Raw genomic sequence first — 14,051 nt, 5'->3', positions numbered from 1 at the left:
CTCACCTAAAAAATCCAATGCGCAGGCTGGAAGGTGGAAAGACCTTCCCCGGATCTTCGTTCGCGAAGAGACTGGCCCCATTAAATACTGATTTACAATTCTTGGCAAATTCAAGAGCTCAGTACTCAGACTGAATTGAATAACCACTCAGACTGAACTGCTTTGTCTTAACATTGATTACTGCTTTCTCAGGCATTTTGTACATGCATTGGAATTCACTGGAAACCATGAGAAATGGCCATCTATTGAATGGTCACTTTGCTTTTACGTTTCCCCACCATTCTATGTTCTGTAAGAAACTAAAATACAATTTATTGGTTCAGATTAAGTTTACAAAATCATCTCTAGACAGTAAACCTATATTTATCCCTGGAAGTGTCCAAGGCCAGGTTGGACAGGGCTTGGAGCAACCTGCTCTAGTGGGAGGTTTCCCTGCCCGTAGCAGGAGGTGGAACTGGATGAGCTTTAAGGTCCCTTCCAAAACAAACCATTCTAGGATTCTCTGATTTCTTAGTAACCATCTATTTTTGTATATTTCTGCAATTCTTCGTTACTGATAAAATGAGGAGCAGAGACAGCGTCTGTTTTGAAGCCTTCAGGTATATCTGCTTTGAGTAAATACGCAGGAATAAACAAGCTTCACGGGTAAAAAAATTTGTGCTTAATTCTTATCCTATTCTAACAATTTCTTCCAGATGATGAAAGTGAGCGACTGTCAAAAGTAGAAATGGCCAAACAATTGAGAGAGCAAGTAAATGATCTTTTTAGCCAGAAATTTGGTAATTGCTTCTTACTCCACGTTTTTACATAGGTGTGGGTGTAATTAATATTGTTGATACTGAAGTTACTGAATGAGTATTCACTTACAGTGAATTATATATGTGATCATTAAAATGAACAAATTTGAGAATTGTGTATGAATGTTGTGCTTTGACTTAGAAAAGAATCTTTTGTAAGTGATATAGGTAGTTTGGTGTTTCAGAGAATAAAATCATAGGAGTCTAGATTGCTTCATAGTTTCCCTCCTGTTTGTTTCTCTGTCAACATGGATGAAGTATTTATTTTGCTGGCAGTCCATGGTTCTTCTTAGGGCTTCATAATCCCAAACTCATAATGCTTGGGAATAGAGTAATTTTAAAGATGCAACGAAACCTTTCTGCTAGGTACAGTTGTGTTTGGATTTTTTACTTTGCATTGTACAGAAATAATGACCTGAGTTCTGATCTGAAATTCCTTCACTTGTGCTATGTTGAATTCTTTTCATGGCCTCACAGGAAATGCTTTATTTTCCTTCATGTAGTATTTCCTTTTATACCCCCTTCTATACTTTTTTTAGCAAAAGCAGAATCTATGTTCTTCATATGGTGAGCAGTCAGAGTTGTGACTAATGCTCATGAATGTAATCCAGCACCTCTATTTCTAACACTGTAATGGTTTCATTGTCAAGTGAATGTTCATAATTTCAGATCTGACAGAAGGCTTGGGTTTGCATTTGTCAATCATCTGAGGACTTTTTTCTTCAGTGTAATCATAAATATTATAAGGCTTGAAAATAAGCATGACCTCTCTCACTTAGGTGAAGCCACTGGTATGAATTTTCCTGTGAAAGTTCCATACAGAAAAATCACAGCCAACCCTGGCTGTGTGGTGGTGGAGGGAATGCCTCCCGGCGTGGAGTTCAAAGCACCCAGTTATCTGGAAATCAACTCCATGAAGAAGATTTTGGAATCAGCAGAACTTATCAAGTTTACTGTTACTCGGTATGTAGTTGCTGTTGATTAGACTGTGCAGGTGCTGTGAGCACAGCCCTGTAGCTGGAATAAATTGAAATGTGAGATAATAGAAGTTGAAGTGCATCTTTAAATAGTGTGAGGCTCTTCTGGATAACAGGATGTTAAGTCAAATATAGTCCAGGTGTTTCTAGCATGAGTGAAGTCCAGAGCTTATTGGCTCTTAACAGTAAATAGTATGTTTGTATTAGTATTACTGTTAGTATTTTTAAATATTCCAGTTGTGTTAAGAATCCTGAGTTCGGGTGAATTATTTGATAATTTTTTCCCTACAAAATGAGTGTATCTACAAAATTTTATAATACAATATTGTTCAATTACAGTATAATGGAATTTCATTTATATGTGTATATTTCCATAGATGTATGTAAAACACAAATATATACAAAGTTAATTTGTATGCATGAAACAGAATAGATGAAATTTTTGAATCATACTAAGGAGGAATTGAAAATAAAAATTTATCAGTTTCTGTAACTCCTCAAATCATAGATGACTTACCAGTCTAAAAACTTCAGTTTATCTTTAAAGAGAGAAATTTTTAAAGTATATTTTAGTAGGGGGTCTGAATTCTCAACCCTTAATCATAACATGTTCTAACCAAAAGTACTTTGATGTGTGTTGTTGAATGGAGCTCTGGAGAAAAGATGACCCCTTGTTAACCAATGGTGACCAAGGGGAGGGTTTAGCTCTTCCTATGTTACTTTTCAAAACACTAGATTTGAACAACCACAGCGCCCAAGAGCTGCTATACCATCTGTTTTATGTGAGTTTGTTTTTACTTTTAGCATGACCTCTGTTACAGAAGGGGTGGGGAGGTTGCACTGGGAGGAGACCCCATGCAGTGCATCTTAGAATCAGTAATTTGTTTGGATTTTTTTCAGACCATTTCCAGGACTTGTGATTAACAATCGTAAGTATTTATGAGACACTGATGACAAATGTAGTTTTGTAACCTACCAAGATTAATTTTCTACATTGTGGCTTAGTGGTAGAGGCTCCATGGTCATTAAGGTCTCAGTATAACTGTGTCTTTCTTATTTAGATTTCCTGACTGCATATACAGTTAACTTGAGGGCATGTGGGTAAATTTTCATTTAAACAGCATAAGATCAGCGTAACTTTCATATGAAAATGCGAGAGACTGAGTTTGTATTTTTCAGCTGCAGAGTCCCAAAGAGATTAGGATCCTGACCTAGCACAGACTTACATGAGAGTGCTTACACTGTACATTTAGATCCATCACATTAGCTGTTAATAAGCAAGAACTTCACAGTAGCTGCACAACCTTGTTCCAGTGAAAAATTCTGCATTCTGCTGAAACTGTAACTTTTTAGAGAGACAAATGTACTTAGCTGAAGTGCCATGGCCAGTTTGTCAGCATATGTTGGGACTGGGGACTGGTCATTGACCGTGTGGGGTTTGGGCATTATTTGTGTCCACTAATTATGGTGAAAATTATCTGATACTGATGGATACCAAGGTGAATGAAAGGCTCTGAGCCTGCTGCTTATAGGTATGATGCTTTATTCTTCATATAAAGAGCGTGTGGAAACTTGAAAGGAAATTTTTGGTACTTGCAAGCAAAATAGGGAGCATTTTTTCTGTACCAGAATATACTGAACAGCAGCTCAATCACAACTGTTAGTAACCTGTTCATGTGACAAGTTTCAGGATTTGCAGATTCAAAGGTTGTTGCCCTTGTGTTACATGTGAACCATTTTCATTGTGAAGTTAAATGGTGATTGTGTCTAATCTTAGATCTGATGGAAGAAGCTGAAGCTGAAGCAGAAGCATCACCAACAGCAGCAGCCCCGGCATTACCAGGTGATGCAGAGTGTGAAGCATGTCCTTGCAGGAGGGATGGGTTATGGCGTTCTCCAGCTCATTGGCAGATGCCATTAATAGTCAAGTCCTGGGTATACACTGTTCATGATGAACCATATCTTTTGACTGATTGTGTGCAACAGAGACTTTTGTAGCTGTAAATATTAATAATTTATTGGGAAGAACCTCTGCTTTCTTCAAGCTTTGTCATTGGTATGTTCCTTGATTTGATTTTTGCAGAATGAGCTGAAAAGAAGGATTAGTAGGGGTGATATATAAAGCCAATTCAGTATCTGTTTATTGATGTCTTCTTAACTCAAAAGTGTGCATGTCTGAACTAGATAGATGTTCAGCCAAGTGAAGTTTGCTTGCATAACTGGCAGTGGGGTCTGGATGGAATTTCTGCCTGCTGCAGACCTGTAACCCCTGCTAGACTGTGTCTGGGACTGCACACGTATCACCTGTTTTAGTCTGAAGGGAGAACTCAGCTTTGTGCTACTAATAACTGGAGTAAATGTGGTTGAGCGACTTCATTTTGATCCAGTATAGCTTCTAAATGTTCACAGACCTTTTAAAAATGTGTATCCCAAGTTGGTGTAGTGCGGGGAAAAACATTTGTGATTGACTGAATAAACCGTTACAGGATGAAATTGGGAAACTTTCTATAAAGTTTCCCAAAAAGAGAAAACATTCTATAAACATTCTATAAACATGTTAAGAGTAAGGGACACTTGTATGATTAAAATTATTATAAAGGAAACTAATGGCTTATCTGTTTATACGTGAAGGTGTGGGAGGGAGGAAATCAGCTGCTGATGGTCTGTGAGCGTGATGTAGTCTGTCTGTCCCTAACTCAGCCACAGCGTTAAAAAGGTTAAATGGCTTTCCCAGAACCTGTTCATGTCTAAACCATGCAGAGATAATAGAAGACTCATCAGGGAATTAAAACATACTTGTCCTGTATTCTGCATTTTCCCACTCTCCCCCAATACTCAGCATCCAAGACAGTGCACATCAGGACTGATGACTCTTTTCAAGCTGTTCCAAACTGGGTGTATTCTGTGCAACTGCACGTTACATTGTGCTGTGACTTGGTGGTATGCCTGCCACAGTAAACCATTCTTTGAAGAGAAAGTGTTAGGTAGTTGAATGTAATAATTGTTTGGGATTGCTTATAATTTGCTGCAGACTTTGGAGAGTTACACAGATTTATCTCAGACAAAAAGATACAAGTCTGATTGTTAAAACAAAAATTAGTTGCTTTTTTTCAGGGAAAACTTAATTTCCCTAATCTGATTCACCTTGTTGAAACTATATTCATATTCATATTCATTTGACTGTATTTTTTTCATTTAAGAGCCAGCTGAAACAACCAGAATAGAAGTATCTCTAGGAGGTAAGTGTTCTTCTTCATTTATTATCAACAAATATTTTTAAGTAATGTTGAACAAAGTTTACTTTTTTTTTTGAAGCCAGGTCAATCAAAACCAAAAAAAATGGCTTTTTTTGGTTCCCAGAACATTTTTTCATCTATATTAATATCATGCTGCATCATGGGAAAAATACTCTGTGCAAAAGTTATTATTCAAGTAATTTTACAAAGGAATTTTATGAACTATTGTTCACGTGAGTCATGACGATGGATAGGCTCTGAGTGATTGTTCATATCTGACTGATGCATCTAATTATTCAGTGCAGCAGTCTCCACAGTTGATGCGAGTGATTGCCATCATCAGGAACTCTGAATGCCGTCATGATATAGCATGTTGAGGGCAAGGGAGGGGAATATTGTTGTTTTTCCAGAACTTAAGCTCTGAAAAACATCCAACTTTCCTATTGTCCAAGAACATACTTGAGTTGTTTTTTTTTCAGATAGAATCATAGAATCATTTAGGTCAGAAAAAGCCATATAAGAACATCAAATCCAACTGTTCCCCCAGCACTGCCAAGCCCACCACTAAACCATCTCCCCAAGTGCCACATCCACACGGCTTATAAATCTCTCCAGGGACGGTGACTCCACCACTTCCCTGGGCAGCCTGTTGGAGAGCTTGACAACCCTTTTGGCGAAGAAATGTTTCCTAGTATGTTTATATATGTGAGACTAAGAAGGCTGTAGATTTTGTATCCCCCCTGTGCTTTTGCATGTGGTCTTCAGGAATACTGAACTGACACGAGAGCTGGGATGCTGATGTCTGCTGTGTGCTCTGCTCCTCTAAATGCTGCCTTTGCAGTACCCCAGTCTGTCAAGCATGGCCCTGGATGGTTGTGCCTGCCTCTGCTGTGACTGGCACGGAGGATCTGAGGTGCTGTGGTAGTTTGCAAGGGTGTGGTCCTGAGAGGGGCTCTCTGATGTGTCCATGGCAGCTTGATGGCAACATAGCCAACAGCCCTGAGATGGAGGCTGCTGTGCCTCAGCACTTTAAGACTCTCAACTTCAGTTCATTCCCTAATCCTGCTTATGTGGCCCAAAAGAGAAAGCAGCAAACCTCAACACTCCTGTTCTTCTGCACCCTTTTCCATGGAAATTCCCTTTCCAGTCTCCATAGCTTCAGTTTCCCTGTCAAGTCACTGAACTCTGAGCCAAGCCAACATGCTCAACTGGAATGACTGTTACAAGCTCAGTTACAGGTTCACTCTGAGGGTTTTAAGTCAGTCTTTCTTGGAGTCTGGATTAACCCTGTTGCAGCAGTCAAGACAGAAAGAAGGCAAGCATTAGGGTCCCAGCAGAGCTGAGCTGAGCTTATAAGCTCTCAGTTACTGAAAGCTGGAACATCGGATGACTTAATAATGCCAAAACTCTGTGGGGTCGCCAAATTTAGATGATGAGGCAGAAAGACAGTTATTACTAAATGCTGTCATGTGGAGGAATTCTAGCTGTGGGCCTTTGAAACAATGGTGAAGAAGAGACAGACAAGTGTGGGTTTGAATTTGTCACCCAAAACTGGATTCATATCCTGTAACTAGAGAAATGTTTTTGTAAAAAGGCATATGATTCCTAAAGAACCCAAATCACTTCAGAACTAGGCTGGAAGGTATAAAATGATCATGTAGTGAAACAGCTTGGCTTTGTAGTGATGAATGATCCTCACCCTAAACCTTCCAAACAACTTCAGGGAAAAAACAATTTCCTTCCAACATTCTCTGTTTATAAAAAGAACAGAATCAGGCTCCAGGTCACATATAGAGTGCTATACAGGTACAAGATTCTTTTGAGTTACTTCCAAGCATTCCTGAAATGAAAAACCTGTAACAAAAGATGATAAATGCTTTAGTCAAGAAGATAAAATTTGAGGTTCTTTCTAAATATATCATAATGCCTTCCTGTAGGATACTGTTCTTTGAAGAAGAAAATTAGCTAGGGCCAGAATTTGTATTGGACATATTAAAATAGAAAAATGCATAAGTCTATTTCTAATTGGGAGAGGAGGAGTCCTACTAATGCCGATTTTATTTCCATTATTTAAAAACTAGTGTTCTCTAAGATCCCAGGCTGCTTTACATTGAAGTGGAAATGGTAATTTCTAGAGTCAGATAGCTGTGAATACATTTTTGTCATTAATAGTTTAAAGGGATAATTGATGCTTTTCATGCTTTCATAAAGTTTTACTTTTTAAGTACAACAATAACAAAATTGTTGGGGATGTTCCCCTTTTCTTCATTCATTACTGCTCTTTCAACAGATAATACAGAAAAAGAAGAAAATTCTCAAATAAAGCAAGAACTACACTGAATGTCGTAGACATCACCAGTACCAGGTAAAAGAATTCAGTGTTTTGTGAAGTCAGTGCCTGTCAAGGAATAGTATTCTTATATTCTGGGGGGGAGAAGAGGGATGAGGTACAATACTGAATGTCAGAAGGTGCCAGTCCTTTTCTTGTGAATTATTTTATCTGTCTCAGTTCTCACATATAAAGTGTTGGATGTTTTCACTTTCTTATCCAAATATAGTGTAAAGCACACTGTGTTCAAATTTCAGAGACAGTCAGTCCTAGGAAAATGTGGCCTAAAAATAAAAATGTGTAATGATAATTACGTACCTCGGAGGCAGAGCAACTGAAAGCTGGGGTAATTAGTGTTTATGAAGAGCTCTGGCATGGTTGTGTGAAGGAGTATTACTGTTCTTGGTAACACCCATATATTTCCAAATTCTAATTGACCAGAAAAGCTCTTCACTGTTTTTGCAGTATTGTCTGAGCTTGGGACACTCGGTAAAGCTATCAGCTGTGATGACAAACAGATCTCTTTTAGAAGTTTTCTTTCTTTTGCGTTAACTTATGAGAAGCCCAGCTTAATTTAAAATGCTGAAATGTTCAAGTCTGTCTCTTACACTATTTTTAACATCACTTATTCCTAAAAATGACATTTTTGTGGCGATGGAGAACAGTGATAGTAATGCTATCATATCACCGAGTTTAAAATGCTGACCCACATGTTTTTGAGTCTCTGTGCTTCATTCAGAGAAAATGGTAGTACTTCTTCCCATCTCAGTTTTTTCATAATACTTGAAACCAGATATTTCCCTCATAGTGTGGTATTTGATACTTCAGCAATTTGATCTGATTGGTATAAAGTTAGATGAAGCAGTGGCTGGAGAAGCCTGGAGCCTGCAGGTTTTACTCCTGGCACCATCCAACTTTTTGGAGACCAGGGACAGCCTTGGCCATGGCCCTCCATCCATGCAGCATGAACACAGCCTGGGACATGAAAGGCTGCTGGTGTCATTGGGACAATGAAATGATATGTTAGAAAGTGGCAGACACTGACAAATCAGCATCCCATTTGTCTGTGCCCTGAGCATTTCAGGCACAGTAGTGGTAGTCTTATTAAATCAGTAAAGTCTGCTTTGGGTGTATTTGTAATAAAGCTGAATGTGGCAGGAGAAAATATTCTGAAGAAAAACTTCTGATTTGTCATGGGAAGCACTGCAGTCAGTGAGACCCTCTCACTTGTCCATTAAAGGTCACAGAAATGTTGTCTGAGCAATGGCTGCATGATATGATGCTGCAGTGGTTAGGCTTTTAGATGCTTCAGGCCATCCATTGAATTTATACTTAAGTAAATATTTGTCCTTAATTCTTACAGATACCACTCACACACATTTAATCCCATATTTATTGAAAGCAATACTCAGCTTCTTCATGCTTGTGGAATCTTGGCCTAAAGAACTGAACAATGCAACACAAACTGCCCATAGTTGTAATAAGATCCAAAGCTGCAATGAAACTAACTCGCTTTTGTAATTTTTCTTACCTTGTCAGAAGCATCCGGTTCTGAGAAGAGCTTGCTGGGCCTGTCTAGAGCTGTGTAATATAACTGTATAAGAAAAGTACCTTCAATACAAACCCTTTTGTATAAGAGAAATACCTTCTATATAAACCCTTTTGTATTTTTAAATATCAATGTTTACTTTTTCAGCAGTTCTGTGAATTGACTAAAGCAAAGAATGACTGTAGATTTGGAATGGCTGCTTTTACTTTGGAATATATTTTAAGGACTAAATATGATGCAGCAATGCTGGGGAGATGATAGGGATTAAAATGATTAGGGACTTAGCTGAGGCTGTTTACATTTCCCAGTGCAGCGGAATTTCACGATACCTGAATGCATCTCAGCTTTTCTCATGAGGAAAAATTTCTGTAAAGAGTTCACTTTATTTACTATGGAAGAAAAAAAAAATCATTCATTTTCAGTTACTATTTTAATGGTTAATTGGACAATAGTGTCTGCATATTTGAACTGATTTTTCCTGTTATTCCTGTCACAATTCTTATGTTTTTCCTAAATAAAAGATAAACTGTTTCATTTGATGATTAATAATCATTAATGAAATGAACTGTGAAATGGTCAGTATTTCAGTGTTAAACCTTGTTATAGTGTCTTCCATTAATTCAAAGTAGTAGTTGCATGTTTTATCAGAGAGTATCACAAGTTTATATATGATGGGTTTGGTCCTGCAGTCCTACTGTAGGGCAGTAGTCATGTGGACCTGTGTGAGAGCTTCTCTGCTGAAGGCTGTGGGGATGCCCTTCTGTTCATCTAGAAGTAGTTATGGAAATGTGTTACAAGCTGCTCTAAGTCCTGCTATGTCAAAAGCTCAGAATATTCTGTGATTCTGTGACTACAACAATCAGTTTTAAGTCCCCTGTAGTCCTGGTTACACCCCACCTGGTGTAAGAGACTAATGTACTTTTTTTTTTTTTTTTGAAGTTTCACAAGCCATAAGAGATGTACAGTTCTGGCTGTAGGATAATCTCCAAAGATGCAGGTTATTGTAGAGTTTTCTCTAAGCCTGAGCTTAGGATGACTGCATTTTTTGCACAAATGGTAAACTTTATTCCCTGATGAAGAAACCCTGATGGTTTTCATGACTGTCCGTGCTGCATACATTTATGTATTTCACAACAAGTCCTAGCAGTATTTCTGTGGGCAGGTAGGACATGCTGCAGCATAGTTACTTCCTTCCAGCAAAGAGGTTAGGTCCTGGCATGCCTTTGAGATGGAAATCATGCTCCAGGTGGGTGAGGTGATTATATTTTCAAGGAAAATTTTGAAGCCTTAAATTCGAGTACAGTCTCTGTTCCCTGGAAGCAACGTGAAATTCAGCAGATAAATCCAGAGTGGCACATGCTCTGCCATTCTGGAGGCAACGGAGTGCCGTAGGACATACACTTGTGTTTTCACAATTGCTCCATGCAGATCTAGGTGCTCCCACTTCCATTCTGGGACCTTGTGCTGGTGATATCAGCAGGGGGCAAGGCTGGCTTGGTGCTGAGGCATTTCGAAAACACACGTCCTGTCCAACCTTCCTCCTCTCCAGTTGGTGGTGACTAATGCCAAGATGCCTTCCTGCCTCATCAGACAGCCCCTCCCAGCCCCGTGGAACAAGGCCCTTGGTGCACCTTATCTGCTAACCCAGCCTGGGGGTACTGACCACATTATAACCACTGATGTATTTGCCTGCTGATGACTCAGACAAGCTCAGTTAATGAGCCTGCAGGAACAGGTCATGATCAGGTTTCACACTTGCTGCTGGACATGTTTAGAATGGGGAAATGAGCTAATGCAGCTTTCTCTGGGTTTCAGCTGGCTTGAATTCCCCTTCTGAAAAAGCAGAAGGACAGTCCATCCCTTCTTCACTCACAGCCTGTGCAGCAAGGCTGTCTATTGCTGGGAGTTGTAAATGTTTACTCAAAATGAGGGCAAAGTATCACAGCAAAAGAACTGGGAAAATAAATAATTCCAGGATATTGCCTTGTCTAGTATATATTAGCAGAGTGGTCCTCCTGCAACTTTGTATGTAGGACCTGAAAAAAAAAATTAGGTGAAAGGGGATGCAATGGTTTTACTGGAAGGACTAGAGTCCTTATGTGATGCTGGGAGTTGGGGTGGTGGCATGCATCGCGTGTGGCCTGCTGCTGGGCATGCAGTAATGCTGATGGGTGTGTCGGCACTCAACGCTGAAGGCTCCTTTTGGTCTCAGACATTTTGAGTTACATCCAGTAGAGGTAAATTAGACTGACAAAATACCTGCACTGATATTTATACCTTCCAAATACCAATTTTATATTAAGAAATTACCTACCTCTAGTCCTAACAGCAGACTTTTAAGATGGTGACTGTTCGTGAAAATCTCACTCATTTTCAAACTAGTAATACACGAGATATTCATGTATTCATGAATATCTTCACCTCTTTAGGTGTTGAATGATAATGCCCTAAAAAGCCTTGGTTGTACTAATAAACAAACAAATAAATAAAATTGCAACAACTTACCAGACCTCTGACTAGTTTTTATTCCAGCATGAAAGGTTTGTGTTGACAAAGAAGCAGACAAGTATTTATTCCCTATGTTTTACTGGACTTTAAAAGCCTGTCCTGTGCAGTGGGCTGGCTCCTTTCTCTTCATTGGAAATTCTGGATCCAAGTAGTGTAGTATCCAGGATGTCCATGTGGAACTGGACATTTCTCGGTTACGGCCCCTTGGGTTTTCTCACGGTGTAACGACCAGTTGAAGTCCAGCTCCTCTGTGGTGCAGCTGCTGGCCATTGTTTTTCCCTTGGGAATTGAAGTTTTCCACATATAAAACTTGAACCTCTTCTGCTTTGTTTCTTTTTGTATTTGTCCTGTCAGAGATCCGCTGTCAAGGAAGAGGACAGGCTCTCATTTCTGTGATTACACAGCTGTCTGCCATCAGTGACATAAGCAGGCCTCCCTTGGCTCTGTATTGAATTAAATAAAAAATTACATTTTGAACAAAGTTTAGAGTGGCATTCCTTTCATCAGCTCTTAATTCCTAAGAGGTTTTGGTATTAGTTTTGGGTGGAGCAGTGCAGAAAAGAGGATAGTCCATTCACCTAAGAAACTCTTGATCTTCAGCACTCCATCTTTAACAGCCTTGATTGAAATCCATCCCCCGAAGTCCTGTGTGTGCTGTTCCCACTGCAAAGCAGTGGGGCCTTACTGAGAGCACTGCTACCAGCTCAGTCTGGAGGCCATGGATTTTCATCTCTCTCAAAATCAAGTCCTGCATTCAGACACTAGCCTTGCTTGCCAAAACATGAACTCAGTAAACTCATTCAGATGGGTCATGCCTCTTCTGAGAATTTTCTTCTAAAATTATGCTTCTTGACACCTATTAGTGGCAAGACAATTGGTGGAACACTGAGCATCTTATCACACTGAGTTACAGGTGGTGTCTTCCTGTGAACTAACCCATCACTGGCATTTACAATCTGTGTTTCATTTCTCACATCACAAGATAAGAAATTATGAAACAGGAAGAAACATGTGAATTGCATGGTTTCCAGTAATGTACTGTCTGTAACATAACAGAGTTTTAAATTTAGTACAAACAATTTTAATTATGAAATACGCTTCATGACAGTTTGTGGTGTTCTCCATAAGCAGCAGCTGTCTGGTGACTAACAGAGCAGAATCCAAACAGCCCTGCAGGGACCTTTTTTAATATCTGTAGTTGTATAATTTTGCTTTGCATATAGGGGAGTCCCCATGTTAAAATAATAAGCCAAATGAAAATAACCATGGTTCTGAACTCCACAGATGCAAAGCACCACACCCAAGGGCCAGAGGAAAGTTATAGTTAGTATTTGATGTTTTTAATGCAGAGCAAGCTTTTGTCTTTACAGCTAAGGAGGGCACTGGGCTGATCCTGTGGCAGGGCTGGTCAGTGGGAGAGGCCGTCAGCTCCACCATGGTTTGGGGCTGTTGCCTGCCAGGATCAGGCAAAAGGGGTGCTGCCTCATTGACCAAAACATCTCTGCTCCCGGCTGAGAGTGGGGGTGGTTTTGCTTGATGCTCAGCTCACGGTAACATGCTGGCCTGCCAGGGACAAGAGCTGCACCCAGGCATGGGCTCTCGCAGGAGATGGAGCACCGGGAGTCAGGGATGGGGCTGAGGGCTCACGGTTGGCTGGAGTTGGGCTCCTCTGAGCATCCTGTGAAGAGCAGGTCCTGCCTCTGTCACCTTGCACTGGTGCTTGTTGTAATCCAGGGTGCCCTTGGTGGGAACAAAAGTACTCCTGGGTGCACCTTTGCCTGCAAGCAGTGTAGGATTGACCCATGCAGATCTCACATCCATTCAGGTCTTTCTGCTCAGGGCTGGGGAGGGAGAACGAGGAGGTGGATGCTGATTATGTGCTGGCATATCAGAGTGGCTTAGCAAGGGACTCTTCTGCTCTCCCAGCGGGAAGGAAGGGTCTGTTCCAGCCCACCCTGGCGTTTCCCCATGCCTGGGGACCCCTCCCTTTCAACTTTATGCTCGGCTAAGGTGAGCAGTGGTGAGCAGTGCTGGGACTGGCTCCGGTCCTCGGGGGCTGCTCAAGGCAGCCTTTTGGTAGCAGATTTTGGGGAAGCTGCAAGTAACTGAAAGGAAACGGTGACGCAAGGGCAGGAGCTCTTGCACACAGCCCGTGGCTGCCCCATCCTGCGTGGGCTCTGCCCCAGTTTCCCTACCTGCCCTTCGCAGCCGTACAGAGAACGGCGCTGCCATCCCCAGGCTCAGGGAGTGCTTTACATGTTTCGTTCAACCCTTCCAGCTCTGCTAGAGATGGGAAAGGTTCCTCTGGCTGCCATTGCCAAGGCACCTGTCTGTCCTTGACCCTCTGCTGCAGCACCCTCTGCTAACACAGGGCAGCATCAGCAGTCAGAGGAGTCACGTGGATATCGGGGCAGCCAGCGTGGCCCTCGCCCTTCGCTGTCCTCTGATTCCAGAGGTGCTTCCAGGATATCCCCGAGGCCTCCCACCCCGCCTCCTCCCTCTCCCTGGAGCCACTTGAAGGGGCTGGGCTGGGAACTCGCCATGGGAAGCACCGACTCAACGCAAATGAGGGAGGGTAAACGATTACTGGTGCGATTGCAACGAGAGTTCCGCTTCCCCAGCGCTTTAACGGCGAGCTGTGCGAGGGCAGAGGGG

At 41.1% G+C, this 14,051-nt stretch overlaps 1 protein-coding gene across 1 annotated transcript in view; it reads left to right on the top strand.

The window, feature by feature from the left end:
• Positions 1 to 9,427, top strand: part of LOC114063490 (general transcription factor II-I-like) — a 48,881-nt gene extending 39,454 nt beyond the window's left edge. Inside the window, exons 17-23 of the mRNA XM_027895786.1 lie at positions 696 to 779; positions 1,577 to 1,760; positions 2,675 to 2,703; positions 3,552 to 3,617; positions 4,975 to 5,013; positions 7,301 to 7,375; positions 8,879 to 9,427. Of these exons, the coding sequence (XP_027751587.1) occupies positions 696 to 779; positions 1,577 to 1,760; positions 2,675 to 2,703; positions 3,552 to 3,617; positions 4,975 to 5,013; positions 7,301 to 7,350 (452 nt within the window). The 3' untranslated portion in view covers positions 7,351 to 7,375; positions 8,879 to 9,427. The remainder of the gene's footprint in view (positions 1 to 695; positions 780 to 1,576; positions 1,761 to 2,674; positions 2,704 to 3,551; positions 3,618 to 4,974; positions 5,014 to 7,300; positions 7,376 to 8,878) is intronic.
• The last annotated feature ends 4,624 nt before the right edge of the window (positions 9,428 to 14,051 follow it).

This window comes from Empidonax traillii, unplaced genomic scaffold (assembly GCF_003031625.1).
Source record: "Empidonax traillii isolate 1590-97213 ecotype Southwest subspecies unplaced genomic scaffold, ASM303162v1 scaffold468:size725061, whole genome shotgun sequence".
Taxonomy (NCBI): Eukaryota; Metazoa; Chordata; class Aves; order Passeriformes; family Tyrannidae; genus Empidonax; species Empidonax traillii.
This window is presented reverse-complemented; position numbering and strand designations above follow the sequence as displayed.